The 25,108-nt window shown below is 41.3% G+C and overlaps 1 protein-coding gene across 1 annotated transcript; it reads right to left on the bottom strand.

The window, feature by feature from the left end:
- Nucleotides 1-3,045: 3,045 nt before the first annotated feature.
- Nucleotides 3,046-20,146, bottom strand: shha (sonic hedgehog signaling molecule a). Its single transcript, XM_062992882.1, has 3 exons — nt 19,847-20,146; nt 8,617-8,878; nt 3,046-3,701 (listed from the first exon to the last, which is right to left on the bottom strand). Exons 1-3 carry the CDS (start codon nt 20,144-20,146, stop codon nt 3,046-3,048), a joined length of 1,218 nt encoding a protein of 405 aa, XP_062848952.1.
- Nucleotides 20,147-25,108: the final 4,962 nt, after the last annotated feature.

Genomic DNA, 25,108 nt, shown 5'->3' with positions numbered 1-25,108 from the left:
CAATCGGCATCGTCTCAAAGCAGCTACACAGAATCCAGGACTGACAGTCCAAAACCCATGTTGAGCAGCCGATGGCGACAGGAAGGAACCTTCAGAGGAACTCAGCAGTGACCTCCATCCTCCTAGGTTGGCCTGGAGGATCATTTAAATGAAAAGCTGCTCTAAATTTCTTCCCACTTGTCTTGTAACCAAAATCAGATCTTAATAAGCATTGTTTTTTTGGAACGCTCCCTCCATCCCTCCATCATTCGTAACGGCACCTTGACCAGACAGCAGGAGTCGCTGTTGCAGAATCGAGGCACACGGGGGCGCTGCAGGATTAACCAGCTCTCAACGTATTGAAGTTAAAGGTGCGTCGTACATGCAGGAATGATTCGTTACATCTCTCACCAAAATGCACCATCTACACCAGTAAGGATTTTAAACTGGGATCTTTGTCTGATGGGGATCAGATGTGTGATTTCAGTCTTTATTTCATTTCTGTCTCTGATCTGAACTTTCTTTGATCAGGCGCTGCTGTCTGATCATGAAACGCTCTTTTAATAATAATAATAATAATAATAATAATAATAATAATAATAATAATAATAATAATAATAATAATAATAATAATAATAATAATAATAATAATAATAATAATAATAATAATAATAATAATAATAATAATAATAATAATAATAATTAATAATAATAATAATAATAATAATATTCAGGACCAGGTTTGAATAGTCGATCATGTTTGTTTTTATAATATAAACATATAAATAAAATCTCTATACATTTCCTGACACGTTCAGCTGTGCAGATCTGCTACATCTCATTTCTATAAAACTATTTACCTATTACAAAAGCAAACCAAATAAAAAAAATACATTTTAGTAAATGTACAGGTGTTAAATATTTATTATTATAATAAAATTATTAAAGGAAACCATCTAGAACTCTGTGGTTAGGGATACGACCAAAAACAAATGTGCGTTTCTGTTTCTCAGTACGAATAGAAAGAGAAGGGAAATGGAACAGAGACAGAAATCATCATAAACAATATAATAATAATAATAATAAATATAATCATAATATAATAATGCATGAAGAAACTTCGCCAATTAAAATATTTTCTCCTCATTTATACAGATTTATGTGATTCTGTGACCGTCAACAATTACAATTCTTTGTAGAAAAATAGAATTTATGGACCCCCTCCCAAAAATAAAATATGTGTAAATAACAGTCAGAGGCAGGTAGACATGTTCCAATAATCAATAACCACTCCAGTATTATTATTATTATTATTATTATTATTATTATTATTATACGTTTGTTTGGGACGAGGTGTCTGCTTAGCATTTTTGGGCAGCAGGAATAAAGTTCGTCCTGTTTTGGGGTAGCGGCTTTAAATCTGAGGCTAAAATTAATAAAAATCTGATGTTTGATGTTGAAACCCTAAAATTATTTTTAATAAATGTATTTTTATGCTTCAGTGCGTCAATCAGCACAAAACACTGTGGCTAATATGCTAATTAGCTTGATGTTACATGCTAGCCACGTTTGCTAATTTCTATTGTGAACTTGTCAGTAAACACGAACACAAGAATTAATTCTTATTACATTTAGCACTTAATTTTATCCAAAAATGTACAATTATGATCAAATACGACCCAACAGTGACAGCCACGCTATGTGGCCAAAAGCATTCGGCTGTAACTGTGGGAATTTATGCCTATTTGGTCAAAAAAACACTTGTAATGTCCTTCAGCAATCAACATTCTTAAACCAAACCCTTCTTGCTTTGTGCTCATACTGGAGGAAAGAGAAATAACCTTCCCCAAACTATTAGCACATAAAATAATAATAATAAAACATTTTACATTATTAATTTTATACATCCAATACGAATGGGTGTGTTCGAGATACCTGAACTCAGTAATTAGGAGGAGTGTCCCAATACTTTTGTCCATGTACTGTAGGTGACGGTGGGGATTAAACCGACGACCCTCCGATAAAACAATCAGTACCTTAACCGGAGCTACCACTGTCCAGAATGAAGTCCGCTATTAAAATATGCGTTATAGTGCCTAACTAAATACTAACTTGACAACCAGACACAAGGGGGCGCTGTTGAGCGATCCCCCTCAGTCGCGGCTAATGTAAAATCAGCTTGTACGTCGATTATATAGGCTAGCAAAACCAGCACTGATGCTACGCAATACGTCAACCAAAGACAACCTAATGGACAATTATGCTATAGAGGTAATGATGTCACATGTTCGGGTTATGTGATTGGCTGATGGAGTGTCACCGAGCCACTCCGCCAATCTTCCATTCCAAAACGCCAAACAAACGCACGTTATTTTATCTCTACTTTTATATTAATTATTTATTGAGCGTTTTCCTGTAATCGCTGCCGCCACCCCAGAGCGAGGAGGACTGAGGATGTCACTTCTTTTCACCTGCCAGTGGTGGGGTCTCATTCACGAGCATCCACCCCCCCCCATGCTCCATTCAGGCACCTTGACCGCTGTCCCTCCCCCTACAGGCACACAGCCAATCGTGTCTGCGTAGCCGCCCGGTCGGCTGATATCGAAGCTCGACTCTCAGCACTGGTTGGCTAGTGCGTGTTTTTCAGGTTCTAAATGGACGGACTCTTCGCTTCAAACCGCGGGAACAGCGATTCGATTTTTATATGAAAATGATTCTGGACTAAACGGAAAATGAAAAACGCAGGAATTCGGACTCGTACGTTCGCACAGAAGATTTCTCGTGATTTTTTGTCTTTCTGTCCTGAAATATACAAAAATAGATTCTGCAGGCGTCAGCAGTCGAGTTCACACTCCAATAAATTATTCAACACAAAACTTTTAAGGCTCCATTTCTTCTTCGTTCCTCTTTTCTTTTTTAAATGACGTCTGTAAAATAATAAATATCCCTCCTCGTCCTCTTTCTTCTGTAAGGGGGACCCTTCTGTCCTTTTGTCCATTTTTATTTCGACACTAATATTGTCTCACGTCCTACATTAGTTCCTCACTCACAAACGTCCGACAGTTTTCAGCTCCTGTCCTCCACGCTGAGCGGATGAAAAGCGTCTTTGTCTAAAATCCACGTCCCCATCCGGTACAGGAAGTCCGCGTACCAGTGGACGCCCTCGCCCTGTCGTGACCAGCTGAACAAAAACGGCGCCACCTTTTGGACGAACCGAACAGGAGCGAAGGCTAAATGCGCCAGCTTCTGATTCTGTACGGCGGCGTAACAGGAGGCCAGGACGTCGTCCACCACGATGGTACCGTGACTCGTGAGCGGGGCGAACCACCCGTCACGGTCCTCGTCGTAAACCCGATCCACCGTGACCGGGCGAAGACGGCGCCCCCCTTCGTCCAGGATCATGATCTCCTGTCCTGGCCTGACGTCGCTGGCGTACGCTTCCCTCAGGGTGGCGTTTTGCTGGACGAACAGCAGGTGCGCGGCGGTGAGCGTGATTCTCAGAGGCGGGTTTTTGGTCTCGATGACGCGGAAAGCCCGTCTCGTTGCGCCGGCGCGGTCCACGAACAGGATGAACTCGCTGTAGACCAGGTTCCCTGATTCGTCCGCCGCCAACACCTGGTCCCCCGCCGTCAGGTCCTTCACCTCCTTCGTCCTTCCGTCCTTCAGGCGGACCAGAGCCGAGCCGGGGAAGCAGCCCCCCGACTTCGCTGCCACCGAGTTCTCTAGGGACAGACGGAGACAGAACACGTTTACTAGGTACTTATACATTCCATATGTCCTCATCCACACCGGAGTTACTTACTGCACCTTTAATGAGAGAAAGTAAAGAGACGGGAACTCTTTATTCTGCAACTCTGGGACTAAAAGATCCATTATTATAAAAGATTTATTATTATAAAAAAATAAATAAATACATAAAATAAAAACTTAAAGCTTATATGTCTCAGCAAAAATAATATTAAATTATTATAAATTATAAAATAAATAAATAAATTATAAAATAAATGTTACGTTAAATTATCTAAGAATTGTTTAATTTTATTCAAGTTATTTTCATGATGTTTAAATTGTTTTTGTGATGTAAATAATATTAATTTTAATTCTAAGATTAATTCTAATGAGCAGTTTTATAATTATTGAGTTAATCAAATATATGAAGTTAAATATTGTTAAATAGATTCCTGGTTTGTTTGAATTCATTAAAGTTTTTAAATAATTAAATAAAAAACTTATTAAAATTCACTTAACAGATTAAAGTTAAATAGATTAAAATGCATAATTATAATAATAAAATAATTATTAATAAAATCATTCTGATTAAAACTGAGGTTTTATTAGTAGATATTTTTAATTCAGCTGTTTTAAAGGTAAAATAAATAAATTGAATCCCGTCCTGAGATTTCAGATTAGATGGTCATTAATATTTGGACTCTGTTTGAAATGAGGTTGTGTATTGGAACTCAGACTTTCCCTTTCAGTCCCGCCAGCTTGTGTGAATTAGTATGTTTGTATAGACTCTTCAGTGTGTGTGTGTGTGTGTGTGTGTGTGTGTGTGTGTGTGTGTGTGTGTGTGTGTGTGTGTGTGTGTGTGTTGTGTGTGTGTGTGTGTGGAGGGGAAGAGGTTCGAACCGCTCTAATTAAAAAAGCTGTAATAAAGGAGGCGACTTTGTTATTGTAATTACACTTTGTGTACGAAGCACTCATGGAAAATACAGACGGGGGTTTGTGGGGGGTGGAGGGGGTATGTAGGGGGGGAAGGTCGGGGGGTTCAGGGGGGTGCAGGGTTTGGGTTGAGCTGTCTTTTCTCAGCTCCTCGTTCATATTTGCTCAGGTGCAGCAACGTCTGGGTGACAATTCACACACACACACACACACACACACACACACACACACACACACACACACACACACACACACTCATTCAGTCACAGATTGCTGCTGCTGGAAGAGAAAAGAAGGAGCTGTTTGCTCTGCCACTCTCATGATGGAGATTTGAATGTAAATGAGGCTCCGAAATGGCAAACTAACGTCAAAGCAAGAAGCTGTTTATTTCCCATCATGCACCGCTCCCACATTCCCATCTCCTGGATCTCCAGCTCAGCAAACAGGCCTGAAGATCCTGAGCTTTTCATTCCCACTTTAATCCTCTCATCACATCCCAGAGCATGAAGATCCTTCTCCTACTGACCGAGAGACGTGAGACCCCGGAGTGACACCAACTCTCTGAATAAACACCTTCAAACACACTGATCTGGACCAAAAACCTTCTGTTCAGAACCACAAACCTTCTGTTCAGAACCAGGAACCGTCTGTTTGGAACCAAAAACCTTCTGTTCAGAACCAAAAACCTTCTGTTCAGAACCACAAACCTTCTGTTCAGAACCAGGAACCGTCTGTTCAGAACCAGGAACCGTCTGTTCAGAACCAAAAACCTTCTGTTCAGAACCAGGAACCGTCTGTTCAGAACCAAAAACCTTCTGTTCAGAACCAGGAACCTTCTGTTCAGAACCACAAACCGTCTGTTCAGAACCAAAAACCTTCTGTTCAGAACCAGGAACCGTCTGTTCAGAACCAAAAACCTTCTGTTCAGAACCAGGAACCTTCTGTTCAGAACCACAAACCTTCTGTTCAGAACCAAAAACCTTCTGTTCAGAACCAGGAACCGTCTGTTCAGAACCAAAAACCTTCTGTTCAGAACCAAAAACCTTCTGTTCAGAACCACAAAGCTTCTGTTCAGAACCAAAAACCTTCTGTTCAGAACCACAAAGCTTCTGTTTAAACCCAAAAACCTTCTGTTCAGAACCACAAAGCTTCTGTTTAAACCCAAAAACCTTCTGTTCAGAACCACAAAGCTTCTGTTCAGAACCAAAAACCTTCTGTTCAGAACCACAAAGCTTCTGTTCAGAACCAAGAACCTTCTGTTCAGAACCAAAAACCTTCAGTTCAGAACCACAAAGCTTCTGTTCAGAACCAAAAACCTTCTGTTCAGAACCACAAAGCTTCTGTTCAGAACCAAGAACCTTCTGTTTAGAACCAAGAACATTCTGTTTGGAACCAAGAACCTTCTGTTTGGAACCAAGAACCTTCTGTTCAGAACCAGAAACCTTCTGTTTAGAACCAAAAACCTTCTGTTCAGAACCAAGAACCTTCTGTTCAGAACCAAAAACCTTCTGTTCAGAACCAAGAACCTTCTGTTCAGAACCAAAAACCTTCTGTTCAGAACCAAGAACCTTCTGTTCAGAACCAAGAACCTTCTGTTCAGAACCAAGAACCTTCTGTTCAGAACCAAGAACCTTCTGTTCAGAACCACAAACTTTTTGTTTAGAACCAGAAACCTTCTGTTTAGAACCAAAAACCTTCTGTTTAGAACCACAAACCTTCTGTTCAGAACAACAAACTTTCTGTTTAGAACCAGAAACCTTCTGTTCAGAACCAGAAACCTTCTGTTTAGAACCAAAAACCTTCTGTTTAGAACAAAAAACCTTCTGTTTAGAACCAAAAACCTTTTGTTCAGAACCAGAAACCTTCTGTTCAGAACCAAAAACCTTCTGTTCAGAACCAAGAACCTTCTGTTCAGAACCAAAAACCTTCTGTTCAGAACCAAGAACCTTCTGTTCAGAACCAAGAACCTTCTGTTCAGAACCACAAACTTTTTGTTTAGAACCAGAAACCTTCTGTTTAGAACCAAAAACCTTCTGTTTAGAGCCACAAACCTTCTGTTCAGAACAACAAACTTTCTGTTTAGAACCAGAAACCTTCTGTTCAGAACCAGAAACCTTCTGTTTAGAACCAAAAACCTTCTGTTTAGAACAAAAAACCTTCTGTTTAGAACCAAAAACCTTTTGTTCAGAACCAGAAACCTTCTGTTCAGAACCAAAAACCTTCTGTTCAGAACCAAGAACCTTCTGTTCAGAACCAAAAACCTTCTGTTCAGAACCAAGAACCTTCTGTTCAGAACCAAGAACCTTCTGTTCAGAACCACAAACTTTTTGTTTAGAACCAGAAACCTTCTGTTTAGAACCAAAAACCTTCTGTTTAGAACCACAAACCTTCTGTTCAGAACAACAAACTTTCTGTTTAGAACCAGAAACCTTCTGTTCAGAACCAGAAACCTTCTGTTTAGAACCAAAAACCTTCTGTTTAGAACCAAAAACCTTCTGTTTAGAACCAAAAACCTTTTGTTCAGAACCAGAAACCTTCTGTTCAGAACCAAAAACCTTCTGTTCAGAACCAAAAACCTTTTGTGCGGAACTAAGAACCAACTGTTCCGAATCACAAGCCTTCAGTTCAGAACCATAATTACAAACATTTGGTTTTAAAGCACAACCCGTCGGTTCTGAATCACTTTCTAAAGATTCGAATCAGATCCAAAACAAGGTGCAAAAATTAAAATAATTCTATAATATTAATTAATTCTCAACAGTTTCGCTTCATTATAGATCATTTATAATACAGGATGCAATTATAAACATTCTGTAATGATTATTACTTAGAATAAAAGAATACATTTTAGTAAAATAGTAAAAATGACATTTAATAAGACATCAGAACCGTTTTTACACCTCCGCGTGTTAATCTGCTGATGTAAAGTACTGATGTAAGAATCCCAATAGACATGTTATTATTTAAATTATTTAAAAATTATCTGATTTCGCTGGACTGCAAATAAAGCAGCTTTATATTAAATAAATAAATAAGAACTTTTCATGATTAATAAAACTTTTTGCAGAAAGAAGCAGAAGTAAAGTGTGTTTTCCTCATCCTGACACTGTGGGGCGCTATAACCTCACACACCTACTGAAGTAATAATCTTATAGGAAGCACTAATAAACACTTGTTTTATAATAATAATAATAATTATTATTATTACTATTATTGTTATTATTATAGTTATTGTTATTATTATTATTTTATTATTATTTTTTATTATTATTGTTATTATGTTTTATTTTTTATTATTATCATTATTATTTTTATTATAGTTATTATTATTATTATTATTATTGTTATATTATTATTGTTATTATTATTATTATTATTATTATTATTATTATTATTATTATTATTATACTGGTAAAAAGGTTGTTTGATCTTAAATAATATATATTTTTTAAATATTAAAGATTAAATGAGCATTAATGCATGTCAAGCTGCAGCCCGGTTCATCCAGACAATTTTCCTCTCAGCACTAAGCTGCCAGTTTGGTTTAGATTCTCCGATCTTGGTAACAAACCACTGTTCCATGTAGCTTTTAATGGGTGCTAACTAGCCCTTTTTATACGGGCACAGAGAAGTCAGGAGCTGCAGTCGATCATAATCAGTAACGAGGAATCATGAGGCCACGATACAAAGTTAAATGACAGTATAGAGCTTTCTGTGTCTCTGTCCATGAATACAAAGTCACGGAAACAAAACACACACACACACACACACACACACACACACACACACACACACACACTCACTCACAGAACAGGACAGTGTCACATAAACATCAGTCCTTTATTACACCCCTCACTACCGGAATCCAAACTGCCACTTAAAGCAACATCGGCACAAAAGCTTCACCTGGATCAGCCAGAGATCGTGACGTCTGACCCACGTGACGTGGTGCTCAGTGAAGGTTGTGGATCTTACCTGCTTTCACAGAGCAGTGGATGTGCGCCTTGGATTCGTAGTACACCCAGTCGAAGCCGGCCTCCACCGCCAGCCGCGACAGCGTCCCGTACTTGCTCTTGTCGCGGTCGGACGTGGTGATGTCCACCGCCCGGCCCTCGTAATGCAGAGACTCCTCGAAGTGATGGCCGTCCTCATCCCATCCCTCGGTCACGCGCAGCTTCACGCCCGGCCACTGGTTCATCACGGAGATGGCCAACGAGTTCAGCTTGTCTTTACATCTCTGCAGAAGATCAGAGAGATCAGAGATCCATCACGTTATTTACTTTTGATACTAGAAATGGTGTAAAGTGATGTGTTGTGCAGTTGACTTCTCGGTGCCCATATAAACACTGCTAGTACAGTCGTCTCTTGACCAAGATTGGAAAGAAAACCAAAACCATCACCTCATGCTTCAACAACATTTGTCTGTATGGTCAGAAATAATCCATATTTTAGAAGCTACTGAAACATGGAAGACACAGTCCACAGTCAATAGAGCTTTAAAATCCTTGTGTGCTTGGAGGCTCTCAGTGTGAGGACGCCCTTTCTAATGACTGAATTCATGTGTTTCAGACACAACAGTTGCTAAGAGTTGTAATAAATTCATCATATAAAGATCAGATCCACATCTAATAGATCCCTCACCTTCACACACACCATCAGATCCACATCTAATAGATCGCTCACCTCCACACACACCATCAGATCCACATCTAATAGATCCCTCACCCTCACACGCACCATCAGATCCACATCTAATAGATCCCTCACCCTCACACACATGCACCATCAGATCCACATCTAATAGATCCCTCACACACATGCACCATCAGATTCACATCTAATAGATCCCTCACCCCCACACACACCATCAGATCCACATCTAATAGATCCCTCACCCTCACACACACCATCACATCCACATCTAATAGATCCCTCACCCTCACACACATGCACCATCAGATCCACATCTAATAGATCCCTCAGCCTCACACGCACCATCAGATCCACATCTAATAGATCCCTCACCTTCACACACACCATCAGATCCACATCTAATAGATCGCTCACCTCCACACACACCATCAGATCCACATCTAATAGATCCCTCACCCTCACACGCACCATCAGATCCACATCTAATAGATCCCTCACCCTCACACACATGCACCATCAGATCCACATCTAATAGATCCCTCACACACATGCACCATCAGATTCACATCTAATAGATCCCTCACCCCCACACACACCATCAGATCCACATCTAATAGATCCCTCACCCTCACACACACCATCACATCCACATCTAATAGATCCCTCACCCTCACACACATGCACCATCAGATCCACATCTAATAGATCCCTCAGCCTCACACGCACCATCAGATCCACATCTAATAGATCCCTCATACACACCATCAGATCCACATCTAATAGATCTCTTACCCTCACACACACCATCAGATCCACATCTAATAGATCCCTCACCCTCACCCTCACCATCAGATCCACATCTAATAGATCCCTCACCCTCACACGCACCATCAGATCCACATCTAATAGATCCCTCACCCTCACACGCACCATCAGATCAACATCGAATAGATCCCTCACCCTCACACGCACCATCAGATCAACATCGAATAGATCCCTCACCCTCACACGCACCATCAGATCCACATCTAATACACACGCACCATCAGATCCACATCTAATAGATCCCTCACCCTCACACACACCGTCAGATCCACATCTAATAGATCCTTCACCCTAACATGCACCATCAGATCCACATCTAATAGATCCCTCACCCTTACACGCACCATCAGATCTACATCTAATAGATCCCTCACCCTCACACACACCATCAGATCAACATCTAATAGATTTCTCACCCTCACACGCACCATCAGATCCACATCTAATAGATCCCTCACCCTCACACGCACCATCAGATCCACATCTTATAGATCCCTCACACGCACCATCAGATCCACATCTAATAGATCCCTCACCCTCACACGCACCATCAGATCCACATCTTATAGATCCCTCACCCTCACACACACCATCAGATCCTCATCTAATAGATCCCTCACCCTCACACACACCATCAGATCCACATCTAATAGATCCCTCACCCTCACACACACCATCAGATCCACATCTAATAGATCCCTCACCCTCACATGCACCATCAGATCCACATCTAATAGATCCCTCACCCTCACACGCACCATCAGATCCACATCTAATAGATCCCTCACACACACCATCAGATCAACATCTAATAGATCCCTCACCCTCACATGCACCATCAGATCCACATCTAATAGATCTCTCACCCTCATACACACCATCAGATCCACATCTAATAGATCCCTCACCCGCACACACACACCATCAGATCCACATCTAATAGATCCCTCACCCTCACACACACCATCAGATCCACATCTAATAGATCCCTTACCCTCACATGTACCATCAGATCCACATCTAATAGATCCCTCACCCTCACACGCACCATCAGATCCACATCTAATAGATCCCTCACCCTCACACGCACCATCAGATCCACATCTAATAGATCTTTCACCCTCACACACACCATCAGATCCACATCTAACAGATCCCTCATACACACCATCAGATCCACATCTAATAGATCCCTCACCCTCACACACACCATCAGATCCACATCTAATAGATCTCTCATACACACCATCAGATCCACATCTAATAGATCCCTCACATGCACCATTAAATCAACATTTAATAGATCCCTCACCCTCACATGCAGTATCAGATCAACATCTAATAGATCCCTCACCCTCACATGCACCATCAGATTGACATCTAATAGATCCCTCACCCTCACACACATCATCAGATCCACATCTAATAGATCCCTCACCCTCACATGCACCATCAGATCCACATCTAATAGAGCCCTCACCCTCACACGTACCATCGGATCCACATCTAATAGATCCCTCACCCTCACATGCACCATCAGATCCACATCTAATAGATCCCTCACCCTCACACACCACCATCAGATCCACATCTAATAGATCCCTCACCCTCACACGCACCATCAGATCCACATCTAATAGATCCCTCACCCTCACACGCACCATCAGATCATCATCTAATAGATCCCTCACCCTCACACGCACCATCAGATCCACATCTAATAGATCCCTCACCCTCACACGCACCATCAGATCCACATCTAATAGAGCCCTCACCCTCACACGTACCATCGGATCCACATCTAATAGATCCCTCACCCTCACATGCACCATCAGATCCACATCTAATAGATCCCTCACCCTCACACACCACCATCAGATCCACATCTAATAGATCCCTCACCCTCACACGCACCATCAGATCCACATCTAATAGATCCCTCACCCTCACACGCACCATCAGATCATCATCTAATAGATCCCTCACCCTCACACGCACCATCAGATCCACATCTAATAGATCCCTCACCCTCACCATCAGATCCACATCTAATAGATCCCTCACCCTCACCATCAGATCCACATCTAATAGATCCCTCACCCTCACCATCAGATCCACATCTAATAGATCCCTCACCCTCACCATCAGATCCACATCTAATAGATCCCTCACCCTCACCATCAGATCCACATCTAATAGATCCCTCACCCTCACCATCAGATCCACATCTAATAGATCCCTCACCCTCTCATGCACCGGTGCTACAGAACAGACATTGTGTTTGATGGTTTTGGGTGTATGTAAACTTTTGACTCCACTGTATGTCTTCAGATTCCACTGGAAGAAGAAACGTCTCGCTCTGGAGAAGCTCCATTAAAAATGGATGGCTCATGTGCGTTCGCTTCACTGCCCTAAAACGTATAGATCCAGCCGAGGAACCTGCCAGACCTCAGCAGTGAGGTCTCACCGTCCTCGTCCATTCCCACATCTACCACCGATAACATCATCCAACCAGCTTTCAACACCTCGGCTAATCAGATTAACACCTGAGCTCAGAATGGCCCACACATCCCACTAAACACTAGCGCATCATACCCCGCTGCAGCGGCGGCGCTCACCGTTTCAGGTCATCTGAGCACTTGTAGCACTGGAGCGAAAAGTGAACGGCGGGAGCTGAGAGCCGCCGAGCCGGAGCTCGTTATTAATTCATCAGCTCGTGTGCCGCGAATCATGCCAGCGGGCGTGAAGATCAGAGGGTACACGCCGGCACCACCGGCACCCGCTTAATCCCCCCCCCAGCGCCCAAACAGCTCAGAGGAAACACTCGGCACCAGGGAGCCCCGAATACAGGGGCCCCACATATCCCAACCCACGTTCCAGACGAGGACTCAGAGAACAATAAAGTCTGATTAGTTACTGGAATCTTCTACTGGAAACCAGTTCAGCGGTGTTTGGTGTACCAGGAAACTCCAGCAGAACTAGACTTCACTGTACGGCCAAAAGTATTCGGACGCCTGACCGACATCCTATTTCAAAAACAAACCGTAGTAAAACAGAGTGACGTCTGTGTGATCTTCACAGCTGGAACAACAGCCGCTCTTCTGAGAAGCTTCTCACAAGACTTTGAAATGTCTATGGGAATTTGTGCCCTGGTTTTGGTCAAGAAAGCCTCAACTGAAAAGTTCCGGTTCATCCCTGAACCTGAGCTGCAGCTCATGACTTTATAGAGCTTGTACATGCTGGAACATGTGGACCTTCCCTTAACTGTTGCTGCCAAATTGGAAGCATATTTCCTTTATATAACTGATTTGTTACACCTGTTAGCAACTGTTGAGGCTGAAACGTGTGAATTCAATAATAAGAAGGGGCGTCCTGATGCTTTTCGACTCATAAAGCTGGCACTAGGTACCCGGGTAAACCTGCCACTCCACACCACGCCAGTTTACTGGTGGATCTGACTCAGTCTGGGCTCGCTGAGTGACTGGGACTGTGGGGAGCTTGTAAAAGGTGCGGTAAAGGGCTGGCCGGGCGTGTTCGGCTCGTCTCAGGCGAGCGTGGACGCCCCGAGGCCTGGCGCTACCCTAACATCTCTGAGTGGAGTTTGATGCACATCTGAGAGAAGACAAAACCACACCAGACGGGGGTTTCATCCCCACGTTTAAAGGTGAAGTTAAAAATAAAGAGACGAGGATGAAAAGGAAGCACCTGCGTCTGAGAGGATTACAGAGCTGGAACATCTCCCCACCCCGACCTCCGTTCATTCATCTACTGACTCTCACGTCTGCTGAGATCTTCAGAGAGGGTTCGAGCTGGAGGAAAACCCGGAGTTAACGAGCCGAGCGGCGCAACGAGTGCGTGATGCAGCTAAGCATTTAACATCAAACCATCTTCTGCACGACATGTCGACCAGGATGGAAACTTCAAGAACTTCAAGAAGGACTTCAAGATCTGAGAGGCTGTGCTAGTGGTTCATGGATGGCAGGAGCTTCAGTCACATAGATCGCTCATCATCTGGCTTTTGTTTAATTTGCTTCCTGACGTGTGGCATACACCAAGAGGACGGTAGAGGTCTAAATGCTTGACCCTCACACTGGCTCCTCTCGTTCCCTTAGAGGTAAAGTCACTGAGGAGCACTACAGTGCTACTCTGATGGAACAGTTCTATCCTGAATAGAGTGCAGTTCAAAAGTATGCGGACACATCTTGGTTCTAACCACTTTCCAGCTTAGTGGCAACAGTTTGAGGAACGCCTTATCCTGTTACAGCACGACTGTGGCCCAGTGAAGCAAGTCTGATCTGGAAGATCTCCAGTAACCTGCACCAAGCTCTGATCTCAACCCCATTAAACATCTCTGGGACGAATTGGAACATCGATTGTGAGCCAGGCCTTCTTGTTTAACAATTAACAAGGTTCGATTAACAAAGTAACAAAATTATGGGTTTTATTTTAGATCCAGAGATTCATCAGGAGACCGAAGTCTGGGGCCACCGGTGAAAATGGTCCTGTTTTGTATTTTTCTTTCATTAGAAATCACACAACCTTGGCGGTGCTACCAACCAGCCGGGCGACTACATACAGACATGATTGGCTATGTTTGGGGAAGGGTACTAGATCGGTGTCCTCTCTAGGCTGCATTACTGCATCGTCCCCCAGTGATTACGGAGAAGCCTGACTCCCTGTGACCCTGACCAGGGTAAAGTGGTGGTAAACACACAGTGAATGAATGAATGAATTTTATAAATCAATTAATTCACCTTCTTTTTGAAATGACAACTAGTCCAGTTACTCAGTAGATAACAAAAATGTTCATATGTGGTGTCCTGAAACTTTTGACCCTCAGTGGCACCAATAAAGTAAACAAACGTCCCTCCAGCAACCAATAAAAACTAAAACGAAAAGAGACAAATACTACAAATAATCGTTATTATTTTAGATTTATGTAGTTGATTTTGTTATTATTATTATTTATTATTTTTCAAAGCTGATTACAGTAAAAATCGTAAGTTTTTTTTATTTTATTTAGTTGAAGATCTTCAGTTCTTCTGGAGGTTCTCTGTTCCTGATGATGTTCTGAGCTCTGCTGACTGTCCTTGATGGTGCTGATCGTTATCAGACTTCGACCTCGCTGTGAGTTTTTACAGTAATTAATTAAATCAGGAATTTATTTATCAGTCAGATTTTATTATTTTTTATTATTATCATTTGATCTGAATGTCCACGATTATAGATGTAATATTTCTGCAAAGGTTCTGCTGCAGTATTCAGTCTGATTAATGATCAGAATTTAGGAAATAAATAAACACAGCGAGAACTCAACACACACACACACACACGCGCGCGCGCACACACACATTTTTTTGCAGCACTGTGGTTCAATTTTGGCTGGTTTTGAGATCTTGTGTGCTGCTACAGTACAGGAACCATTTGTGGTTCCATGATGGTTCCACTGGGAACTTTGGGAAGCTTCACCTTGATGGATCGATGCGTGGAACCAAAACCATCCAATCACAACGTCAATTAGATTTAAACCAAGTGCCACTGGACCAAATTAATGTTTTTATTTGCAGCATACATTTCTAGAACTTTATTTATTTTGTGTATCTTTTATATTTGGAGATTTTAAACTAGTTCTTAGAAAAGTTTCCCTTGTTCTGTCCTTGTTAACAGACACGATGTGCGTCAATTTGAAGCGGATCTTTAAACTGGACTCGTAAATATAAATTCGTTTCATTTCTAATGAAATTCACCAACTTTATTCAGAATAAAATCAGTCAGGGATGTCAAAGACAGAGTACAGACTGATCAACATAGAATTATCATAGAAATGAGAATTAGCCTTGCCGAATTCAGTTCTACAGAGTAGAATTAACATTCATAGTCAATCCGAACCAAACTCCAATTAAATATCATAAAATATAATAAAATGCATTTTATTCCAACAAACCAACAAGTAACACGGCGTGCAAATGCGTGGCTTCTCTGTGCCCTTATTAACACAACAGCTGGGTAAAAAAGTTTAAGAAAAAAAAGCCAAACTCTGCCATTAAATATTTATACAGCCATAAATAATAAAAATGCCACTGACCGTGTGCACAGTCAAGCGAGCATTAAAGAGCCTAATTTATTATTAGAATCTCCTTATCCAGCTTTTTCTAGGTCCATCTGATCATCAACGAGCTCCAGTCGGGCTTTAAGGTGCAGATTTTGAAGCACGGCAACCTCTTGGTCCACGGTGAAACCTGCTTGACTGCGGACAGCGTCAGTCCAGCTTCTAATTTAATGCAGAAACAGCTCGATATTTTTAATCAATATTCTGGTCAAATCGGGCGAATTTTGGATATTTTTGTGCTTTCTGGCTCATAAATTGTCGGGTTGGAAAAAACTGGAAATTAACTTTGTAAAATATATGTTTTATTGATCATGCTTTTAGACTTTAGTTTGTTTAGAAGCTTCAAATATCAGCATTATTTTTTCTTTGGTGCTGAACAAGCAAAGTAATGAATTAATTAGTGTTAAAATTGGGATAATAATAATTAAATGCAGTCACTGTACATGATTTATTTAATCACCTTAGATGTTTCCGCTTCTCACCAACACAGCGGAGATATTTTTTATTGATTTTGGACCTGAAATATTTAAACTAATTCTGTACTGTAAATGCACAATTTACTTCCAGAGCTCTTTATGTGTTCAAATAATCAAACATTATCACTAATAAAACACTACAAGTGTTAAATACTGAACACCGAACACCGCCGACAATAAACAAACACGCACTGATCCCTACAGATGTAGCCGCAACCGAACCCGGTACACTGAATACAACTCAATGTGCGAACAACCCGCGTCTATAAAATACTGGATTAAAGTCCTACTCGGTAAATTCACTCCGGTACTAAACAGCAATAAATCAGGCGCATTGAACACCGACCAAATCGTTAAATCTCGGTGTGGATCCGATATGATGTGAGAATTATGTGGTCGCCAGCGGCACAAGAAACAACGAACAGATTCAACCGAACATCAAATTCAGCAAATTCTGGAACTCAAACTGAAAACTCAGAACACAAACCCAAAATTCACCATCAAGAACGTCAAGGAGCTTTACGGAAAATCTGCTGATGGATCTTAAACTAGTCCTGTTCACACAAGGCGGGTCAGGAAAACATTTTATATTATAATTTTATTTTCAACATTTTATTTTAGAACCTCAGGTTCATTTGCAGCAATAAATAAGCTCGAGATTTTTACTCAGTTCGGATAAATTCAGGATAATTTGGGATTTTTTAAAACCACTTTCTGGCCAGAAAATTACATAAATAAATATATATAATAAAATATTAAATAAATCATGTTTTAAAATGATTACATTAAAAAAAATAATACTGAAACTTTAGTCCTGAACTAGAGAGGTAAGATTTTGCTGGAAATAAACGCAAGTAAAACTATTTTTTGCATTAATAATAATAATAATAATAATAATAATAATAATAATAATAATAATAATAACACCAGAAGGTAGAAATATCTTTTAAAAACTACAGGAAAACCCTCCAGTACCTGCCGGACTAATTTAGGGTGCCAAAACTTTTGCACGCTCCACAGAATAAATATTAAATATTAATAAAATGTATTTATATTTAAAAATGTGAACAGTTTTCTGCAGAGATTAATACATGTACAGTAAAATTAAACAATTAAACATGGACTGAACAGAACCATGTCGGTGTCCTAACTTTAAGTGTATTTAAAGAACCAGAAGAACGTTTCAGAACGTTAAAGACTAAATAAAGCTTCCTGAGGGTTCACTGGATGATTATCAGTTCTAAGTAGAACCATCAGAAGAACGACATAAAGAACAGTAGCTTTAAAATGGCCAGTTCCTAAGTGAGTTCTAATCAAATCAATAAAGGGTTCCTGAGTGGAACCTATTTTTTCTTACTATGTAAGATGTTCAGTGTGATGGTGAATCGTTGGTTTCTTAAAAGAGCATCCAAGCGTTCCTTGGATTGAACCATTTCTATTTGAGGAACATTATTAAATATTAATATTAATATGTTACGGTTTCTGCTTCAAAAGATCCATTAAAATATATAAATTTAAACCCCAGTGTGAGGAGTCCCGGTGTGATGGTGTATTTTTGGTGTTCCTGATGTTTTTGGTTCCTTTAGGTTGTAGCAAACTGAATAATTAGTGAAAAGGTTCTTGGTAAGGTTAACAGCTCCTGTAGGAACCATTTCTGCGTGAGGAACATCATATAATAAGGTTTCTTAGAACCTTAGAGTGTGATGGTATATCTCTGGCGTTATAAGACCAAATACCAACAATACCAACGATTGTTCTTGGTGAAATAATTTCAAATTAATGTAAATTAAAGATTTAGAGTACTGATTTGGTGTACAGGTGCATCTTTGGTGATTTAATGTTCTGATTTCTCAGAGACTTTAAAGAACCCAAGGAACGCTGTGGAAACCTAAAGACTAAAGTATCTTATATCGGTAAACGTTCTTCTGATGTTCTCTGAAAGGTTGACAGTTCTAGATAGAACCATTTCTCAGAGAGTGATGGTGTATCTTTGGCGTTCCTAATGCTTCTGGAATGTACAAGTCTAGAAGACCAAAGACTAAAAAGTTCCATTAGTGTTTTAGATCGATAGCTTTTGGTGGAATCGTTTCAAATTATGGGTATCATTAGGGTATTAATTTGGTTTACAGGTTTATCACAGGTGTTTTAGTGTTCTGATGTCTCAGAGACTTTAGAACCCAAAGAATGCTTTAGAAACCTGAAGACTAGTATGTGTGAGGAAAACGCTCATCCAGTGGTATCTGAAAGGTTGCCAGTTCTAGGTAGAACCATGTCTCAGGAAGTGATGGTGTATCTCAGGTGTTCCTGGTGTTTTGGTTCATTAAGGTTGTAGCGGACCTAATAAATAACGTGCTGACGGAAGGGAACGGGTTCTTTGTAAGGTTAAGAGCTCCAAGAGGAACCATTTCTGCCTGAAGAACATCATATAATAAGATTTATTAAAACCTTAGAGTGTTCCTAAGTCCAAATACAAAAAAAAGTTCCATTCGTGTTTTAGCTCGATAGTTCTAGGTGGAATCATTTCAAATGAAAGATCTAGGGCAGGTGGATCTCTGATCTCTGGATCTTTGAAGAACCCAAGGAACGCTGTAGACACCTGAAGACTAATATATGGGAGGAAAACGTTCCTCCAGTGTTCTCTAGGTAGAACCACTAGTCAGGGAGTGATGGTGTATCTCAGGTGTTTAGTGTTCTAATTTCTCAGTGACTAAGTAACCCAAGGAACGCTTTAGAAACCTGAAGACTAAAATATCTAGGTAGAACCACTTGTCAGAGGGTGATGGTGTACCTCAGGTGGTTTGGTGTTCTGATTTCTCGATGACTTTGAAGAACTCAAGGAACGCTTCAGAAACCTGAAGACTAATATGTGTGAGGAAAACGTTCCTCCAGTGTTTTTGAAAGGTTGCCAGTTCTAGGTAGAACCACTTGTCAGGGAGTGATGGTGTATCTCAGGTGTTTAGTGGTCTGAATTCTCAGTGACTCAGATAAAGAACACAAGAAACGCTTTAGAAACCTGGTTGCCAGTTCCAGGTAGAACCACATGTCAGGGAGTGATGGTGTACCTCAGGTGTTCCTTGATGTGTGAGGTGGAACAGTTGGCTCTAAGAGTGTAACATGTCGCGGTGTGTGTGTGATGCTGTACCTGGGTCATGAGGCGGTCGGCCCCGGTGTTCTCTTCGTCTTTGAAGATGATGTCGGGGTTGTAGTTGGGTGTGAGCTCCTTGAAGCGCTCCGAGTTGCGCGTGATCTTGCCCTCGTAGCGGCCGCTCGCGCCCAGCGTCTTCTCCGCCACGTTCGGTATGAACTGCTTGTAGGCGAGCGGCGCGAGCTTCTTCGGGTGCTTGCGGCGTCCGTAGCCGCGGCCCGGTCCGCACGCGAGCGTCGGGAAGGGCAGCGCGAGGCACAGGCACGCGGCGCACAGCAGCACCGACGCGAGCCGCATGTTGGCGTCCCGGTGGCTCTTTTTTCCTCCACGAGAAGTCCGAGAGAGGAAAGAAAGGGAAGCAGCAGCCGGATGAACGGATGAATCTCTCGGGACCGGACAGGTGCGCCCGTGCGTATATCCGAGTGTGTGTGTGTGTGTGTGTGTGTGTGTGCGCGCGCGCGTGTGCAGCTTCGGTACCGGTGTGTGTGTGAGGAGGAGTGGATGCACGCACGTGCGCGCGCGTGACCGTGCGCGAGTCTCCTGAGCGCGCCGTACCGTCCGCACCTGGATGGATGGATGGATGAACGAACGAACCTGTCGGGACTGTCAGCGCGCGTGGATCCGGACACGCACACGCGTGTATGAGTGCGTGGAATGAATCGCGCGCGGGACCGTCCCGGTTTATGTCTCGCGAGCGTCCGTGTCTCCGGTGCAGGTGCAGAGTCAGAACTGACGCTCCGCGCGCGCCTCCAAGGCGTTATAAGCGTCGAGGGAGGGACCTCACACACACACACACACACACACACACCGTGTTTATTCCATACAAACAGCATCTTTTCACGCGTGTGTGTGTGACACACACACACACACATCCACACCCCTAAACCTGTAGGGTGGGGTTGCGCTGGGAGACAAGCACACACACACACACACACACACACACACACAATTATTTATTAATTAGTAATAATAATTTATCCAGCCCCGGAGCTCCAACGTGCATCAGAGAGGAATTACTGCATGCAGTAAATAACTGCAACGTGGGAAACACACACACACACACACACACACACACACACACACACACACACGCGCGCGCACACACACACACATTGAAATTGTATCTATGTGCAAAGGATTTTAGGAATGTGTGATTAATGATATCAGGTTTTATCGCAAACAGTAAACAAAAAGTGGTGCAACTAACAGAGTTCTAATCACATTTTGTGTTTGTTCACTGTGTGAGATCTTACGGTGTGATGGTGAACGTCTGGTGTCCTGCAAAAGGTTCCTCAAGGGTTCCTTGGATGGATAAAAGTTCTATGTAGGAGCATCTTCACTCAGAAAGCATCATGGAACCTAAACTATGTGGCCAAAAGTATTTGGACCCATGACCATGAGCTTTTCAGATGTCCAGTTTAAAAAACAATCAGTATTAAAACAGAGTGACCAACAGCTGCCCTTCTGAGAAGCTTCTCACAAGACTTTAGAGTGTGTCTGTGGGGATTTGTGCCCACAGTTGATGTTCCGGTTCATCCCAGAGCTGTTGAGTGGGGCTGAGCTCAGGGCTCTGTGCAGGACACTGGAGGAGTTTCTTTAAACCAGTGCACAGGGGCACAGTCATGCTGGAGTAGGAAAGGGCCTTCCCTAAACTGTTGCTGCAAAGTAAGAAGCATATCAGCAAAAAGTCTCACAATTAATTCAAGACATAAAATCAATGAATTAAAGCAAAATTCATGAGAAATTAGGACGCAGGACGTGTGAGCGGTTTAAACGTCTCAGGGATGGAAGTGTTAGTTTTAGTGTAATTAAACTCAGTGTGTGTGTGTGTGTGTGTGTGTGTGTTCATTTCATTGCAGCTTTATTAAAGTATAGATTTTTTTAAACGGATCATTAATAAAATGTGCAGTTTACGTACTTTATTATCCTTTAAGTATAGTTTTATATGATGAACTGTAAGCTAGCGGCTGAAGTTCGGCACTGAGCCTTGTTACGACTCGTGTCCTTCTGCGTTGCTGGTTTGGGCCAGCAGAGGGGGCACGGAGGCGCCTCATGAGCTGTATTTTGCTCCAGGTGGATGTTCTTCTATGTATCTCGGTTTTGCAGCTCCTTTCTTGGCACACTTGCTTTTCTCTGAAGCTGTGACACTAAAGTTCGGTGTTCCACCGGCATCCTTTAGCTCTCTGAGAACTTGTGTGGTGTTGTGGAGATGCCCTGGGAGATCGGATTGACCCCAGGGTTCCGCTTGTGCAGGTCTTCCCTTTTTTCGGACGCTGCAGTCTGTCATGTGACCATCGGTTCTCGGTTCTGTCCACTGTCTCCGTTGTGACTTGTTTCCAGTATTTTGTCCACCTGATTTATTCCTGATTCTGTCAGTGACCACACTGATGTTCTACCTGGATTAAACTCTTGGGGTTTTGGACCGTTCCTGCAGGTGTGGGGATTCACGCCTCCGGTTGTTACAATAAACACTCACATGGTGACGTTTTCAAATAAACACTTCACACATTTCTTTGCCTCCTCAGGGGTAAATAATCAAACTAAAACCTTCAGCAAACCTAATAAATCAATAAACGTCCTCCAAACTGTGTGGAGTTTTGCATGTTCTCTCAGTGTGGGTTTCCTCCAGGGGGCTTCGGTTTCCTTCCACAGTACAAAGACATGCAGTGGCAGTCGGGTTACTGGAGTTTCTCAAGTCCCTCTAGATATGTACAAATAAATGAATAAATTAATTAATTAATAAATGAATGGATGAATGAATGAATAAATAATAAATAAATAGATGAATAAATAAATGAATAAATTAATTAATTAATAAATGAATGAATGACTGAATAAATAATTTAATAAACAAATAAATGAATGAATGAATAAATAAATAAATAGATGAATAAATAAATAAATAAATTAATTAATAAATTAATTAATGAATGAGTAAATAAATTAATAAACAAATAAATGAATGAATAAATGAATGAATAAATAAATATATAAATAAATAGATAAATGGATGAATAAATAAACAAACAAATAAATAAATGAATAAATGAATTAATAAATAAATGAATAAATAAATAAATAAATAAATAAATAAATAAATAAATAAATAAATAAATAAATAAATGATTGGATGAATAAATAAACAAATAAATAAATAAATAAATAAATAAATAAATGAATTAATAAATGAATAAATAAATAAATAAATAAATAAATGAATAAATAAATAAATAAATAAATAAATAAATAAATAAATAAATAAATAAATAAATAAATAAATGATTGGATGAATAAATAAATAAATAAATGAATAAATAAATGAATAAATAATTGAATAAATCAATCAATAAATAAATAAATAGATAAATGGATGAATAAATTAAAAAAAATATTAAATAAATGAATGAATAAATAAATGAATAAATGAATAAATAAATAAATAAATAGATAAATGGATGAATAAATAAACAAATTATTAAATAAATAAATGAATAAACGAATAAATAAATAAATAAATAAATAAATAAATAAATAAATAAATAAATAAATAAATAAATAAATAAACAAATGATTAAATAAATAAATGAATAAATGAATAAATGATGTGGTATGTTGGTGAATATTGGAGTGACGCGACTGATCAATGAAACAGAATCTGGTGAAAATGTGGGTTCGTTTCCCCCCTTTTTGTCTGTGTGAGGATCTGAATGGGATCTTCTAAAACACACACACACACACACACACACACACACACACACTGGTGTTTGGGTGAGGGATCACGGCTGAGGTTGAACCATGGTAACGGTGCTGCTGAGGTATTCGCTCTCGTTTACTCAGCGATGGTGGGAAACGTCGTGAAGCTCTCAGATCCTCCTCAGAAGCTTCCTGAAGGTTCCTCAGGGCTGGTCAGTCTGGGACGGGTCAGTCTTAATGACCTCCTAAACAAGACTCGCTGAGAACAAAGTTCCTGCTGAACACAAGGAACCACAGGCGTCGTCTGATGTGTGCACTGAAAGTATCTAGACCATCCCCAAACTGTATGAGTAACGCTTCTCCACATACACTCTGGTTTCTCCCTACCTTCTAATGACATGCAGAAGGTGGATTGGCTGACCAAACAAAGTGAGCAAAAGTATGTGGACACCCACTCCAAAACCAGTGGTGTTAACGTGGAGATGAACTGATTCACTAAATCACTGAATCAAAACGGTGAATCAACTCTTCTCAAAAGAATCAAAATCAAAACGTTCCATCAATGTGAAATTTCTATCAGGGGTCACCAGTCCGGTCGTAAGTGCGTCGGGAATCGGATTCGTCCAAATTGTGTGAGGGAGGGGAGGACGGGGATCGTACCGCCGCAACGGCGACCCCTGTCGTGTGGTCGAGGTGTGACACGAGTGGTGGAAGAAGACGGAGGGTGTAGTGTGTTCCTCCCTTCATGCTACAGCTCTCCACCACAGTGAGACTCCGCCCCTGTGGCTCCAGGTCTGAGACTCCACCTTTAGAAAGAAAGAAAGAAAGAGTCTGTCCTGTGACTCCGCCTTTGAGACTCCGCCTCTGAGACTCCACCTCTGAGACCCCCCACCTCTGTGACTCCGCCTCTAAAAATCTGCCCTGTGACTCTGCCTTTGAGACTCAATCTCTGAGACCCCACCTCTGTGACTCCGCCTCTAAAAGTCTGCCCTGTGACTCCGCCTTTGAGACTCAATCTTTGAGACTCCACCTCTGTGACTCCGCCTCTAAAAGTCTGCCCTGTCACTCCGCCTTTAAGACTCCGCCTCTGTAACTCCGCCTCTAAAAGTCTGCCCTGTCACTCCGCCTTTAAGACTTCGCCTCTGTAACTCCGCCTCTAAAAGTCTGCCCTGTGTCTCCGCCTTTGTGACTGCGCCTCTGAGACTCCGCCTCTGACAGGTGAAAAGAATGGGTGTTAAAAGCAGGGACGCTGAGGACGTTAGATTTTCGGTCAGAGCTTCATTTTTCTTCCAGCATTCACACTGCGGTGTTGAAAAATCCCAACAACACTGCTGTACCTGCTACGCACATAGCAGAACATGGGTTACAGTCAGTGATTGTTTACCCACGATATTCACCTGTGTGGTAGGTGTAGCTTATATGAATGCATGTACATGTATATACATACAGACAGGTCTTCCTAATATGAGTGAATATATGATTTAATGCTTATGTTGTACCTCCACTTCATCCTGGTCAGGGTCGCTGTGGGTCCTGTTTACCCGGAATCACTGTAAAAAAAAAAGA

This window comes from Trichomycterus rosablanca, chromosome 4, assembly GCF_030014385.1.
Source record: "Trichomycterus rosablanca isolate fTriRos1 chromosome 4, fTriRos1.hap1, whole genome shotgun sequence".
NCBI classification, from domain to species: domain Eukaryota; kingdom Metazoa; phylum Chordata; class Actinopteri; order Siluriformes; family Trichomycteridae; genus Trichomycterus; species Trichomycterus rosablanca.
The sequence above is the reverse complement of the archived record's forward strand: the minus strand, read 5'-3'. Positions and strand labels throughout refer to the sequence as shown.

Bases quoted from the DNA above. Each gene is read 5' to 3' on its own strand.
- shha (XM_062992882.1), bottom strand. From the start codon at position 20,146: ATGCGGCTCGCGTCGGTGCTGCTGTGCGCCGCGTGCCTGTGCCTCGCG. The intron at 8,879-19,846 runs GTACAGCATCAC...GATCTTCTGCAG, and splicing joins CCGACCGCCTCATGACCCAG to AGATGTAAAGACAAGCTGAA. The intron at 3,702-8,616 runs GTAAGATCCACA...GTCTGTCCCTAG, and splicing joins CCACTGCTCTGTGAAAGCAG to AGAACTCGGTGGCAGCGAAG.